Below are 2,624 nucleotides of genomic sequence, written 5' to 3' on the forward strand. Positions count from 1 at the left end.
ACCCTATTGTTTTTAGAGTGCACTACTTTAGACCAGAGTCCTAGTCTAAAGTAGTGCACTATATTAGGGAAATAGGGTGCCATTTAGCTCACAGCCTTCATGTAGATCTGATAAAGAGAGAGATATAGGGAACATATCCTTTCAGTGTCTTGGTAGGCACTCTAGATGATCTCTAAACCAACACAACTCCACGGTTGTATCCCAAATGGCACTCATATATATATATGGGCAGTGGTCATGGCAATAATTGCTTCCTCTCTCCACATAGAGTGACCACTGATCCTGCCATTGGCTGGATTGGGGTAAACAGCCCTATCCAACCACGTTAGATCAGCGATTGCTTCAGGAACAAAGGAAAGACCACAGGAAGGAAGCATTAAAACAGACGTAAAACAGGGCCTGGGACGTTTTTTTTTTTTTTTTTTTTTACAGCACCAACGCAAAAGGCTTGAAAAGTAAATTAAAACGCCAAATTCTCTAGAATAGCCTTCCTATCCTTGTTCCCTGTCCTGCGCTCTCACTGCCAGTGTCCTGAGAGAATGTCTGGGACTCAAATGGGACCCTATTCCTTATTGTAGTACACTACTTTTGACCAGGACCAATACAGCTCTGGTCAAAAGTGGAGCACTATATTGGGAATAAGATGGTATTTGGGACACACAAACTGGTAGGTTAAAGCACTATGGTGGAAACGAATGAATCCTATCCAGTCTAGTAACCCTTGTGTTGATGAAGGAAAGGAAACAAGGAGGAATGAAGCCATTTCAACTACTGGAAAATAAAAAACGATGTAACTAAACCTCTGATACAGACTGAGGGGAAAGTAGGCAGGTAGATGGAGTTTCTCTGCTAGTGATTCCAAACAGATGGGAATGAATTCAAGAAGCCCTTTTGTTAAAGAAACAGAATGTCATACAGTATACAGTCTGATAAATAAAAATGTTGAAAAAAAAAAAAATGGCATATGAAATGTTTGACTTTAGAAACAGATAACTGAAAACACTGATTTTTTTTCTCCATCATTCCTGAAATTTTAAAACTGTACAAAACAATCTGTATCATTAGGCACTTAAATAAGTTATATATATATTTTATTTTTGTAATTTTTTTCTCTGTAGTAATGGCACGTGACAATATGGGAAAATCGGGATCACTTGAGATTGGCAAGGAGCAGATAAAGCTAAGATGCATTGTGGAGTTTGGAGTCCTACTGGGAGGAGCTGTAGTCCTTCAGATAAGATCTAGGTTGAAGTTTCACCATACTGCTTATACCAATTCAATACATGTTGATCTTCAGAAGTGCTTAGGGGGGGGCCAGGGTTCCCCAACTGGAGGCCCATAGTTAACCAAAAAATTAAAAAAGTTTTTATTTTTATTGCTGGAAACAAGACTAGAAACACCAGCCAATCAGCTCCAAGTCATTTTAAATTTGAGAAATATGTTCCAAAGTGATTGTATACAAACGTAAGCAAGATTTGAAATTATTATGTTTTAGTCAAATATTCTATCAGTTTGGGCTTCTTTGCGGTCAATTTGAAGTCTTCAAAATATTTGTAATTATGCTCCGGCCCCCTGATCATCTACTCAAGAAAAAAACTTGGCCTGATCCCTGGCATAGGGGTGGATTTGGGATTGGGCTGTTGACAACAGCTAGAGCAGTGGCATGAGAAGGCTGGGTGCAGCCTGAGGGGGACAGGATAAAAGGGAGTCTTTTTGGGGTGGGTAGGGGTTGGAGGGGTAGAGGGGGACAGGATAAAAAGGGAGTATTTTTGGGGTGGGTAGGGGCTGGATGGTAGAGGGGGACAGGATAAAAGGGAGTCTTTTTGGGGTGGGTAGGGGTTGAAGGGGGACTTTATGAGGACTTCTCTTTCTTTGATCTCGGCGAATCAGCTCCGTTGGAACTTACTCCGTTCATTCCATTGGCTGAAAACGACAGAGAATGAAGTGAAGGTACATGGAGCAAGAGAGAGAAAAAAACAACAACAGTATAATGACATTTTTCTCACTTGAATCTGAAAAACTGCAATAACTTCCATTAAAACAATATAAAAGCCTTATCAAAGAACTTTCCCATTCTTTCACATTGTCAATGCATATTTTCTGGCATTCTAATATAGGGTTGCTTCCTGGGTTATATAGGGTTGCTTCCCGGGCTATATAGGGTTGCTTCCCGGGCTATATAGGGTTGCTTTCCGGGCTATATAGGGTTGCTTACGTTAGGAGTTGCACCGGCAGAGAACGAGGCAAACCCAGCAGAGCCACAAGCGCTTAAAAAACGAAGAACAAGAACAGCAAACACCAACTTACAACGACATAAGTCATTTGGTTCCCTCAACTGTCTTCAACGGATATATGTCTCGTATAGTGTTCATAGTTTATTCAACTTCCCTTGTTAAAATGGTGTATCTACAAAAGATTCTGGCGTGAGGTTTTTCCTCAGGTCTTTTCTCACGGCCCATAAATAATAGGAGAGCTCCCCGTATAGGAGAAAAGGCGGGTACGGGGTATTAAACCCCCCCAGTATAGGACCAGGTCTCTACCATGGTTTCAACTCTCAGTAACATGATGGGCAATTAAAAGAATCCACTGGGGAGAATGGAGGGAAAATGGCGGAAAGCTTCCAC

The 2,624-nt window shown here is 41.2% G+C and overlaps 1 protein-coding gene across 1 annotated transcript in view; it reads right to left on the reverse strand.

Moving 5' to 3' along the window:
• Window positions 1-1,725: 1,725 nt before the first annotated feature.
• Window positions 1,726-2,624, reverse strand: part of tram1 (translocation associated membrane protein 1) — a 19,250-nt gene continuing 18,351 nt past the window's right edge. The window contains exon 11 of the mRNA XM_024140446.2: window positions 1,726-1,923. Coding sequence (XP_023996214.1) covers window positions 1,853-1,923 — 71 coding nt within the window. The 3' untranslated portion in view covers window positions 1,726-1,852. The remainder of the gene's footprint in view (window positions 1,924-2,624) is intronic.

Source organism: Salvelinus sp. IW2-2015, unplaced genomic scaffold, assembly GCF_002910315.2.
Source record: "Salvelinus sp. IW2-2015 unplaced genomic scaffold, ASM291031v2 Un_scaffold2139, whole genome shotgun sequence".
Taxonomy (NCBI): Eukaryota; Metazoa; Chordata; class Actinopteri; order Salmoniformes; family Salmonidae; genus Salvelinus; species Salvelinus sp. IW2-2015.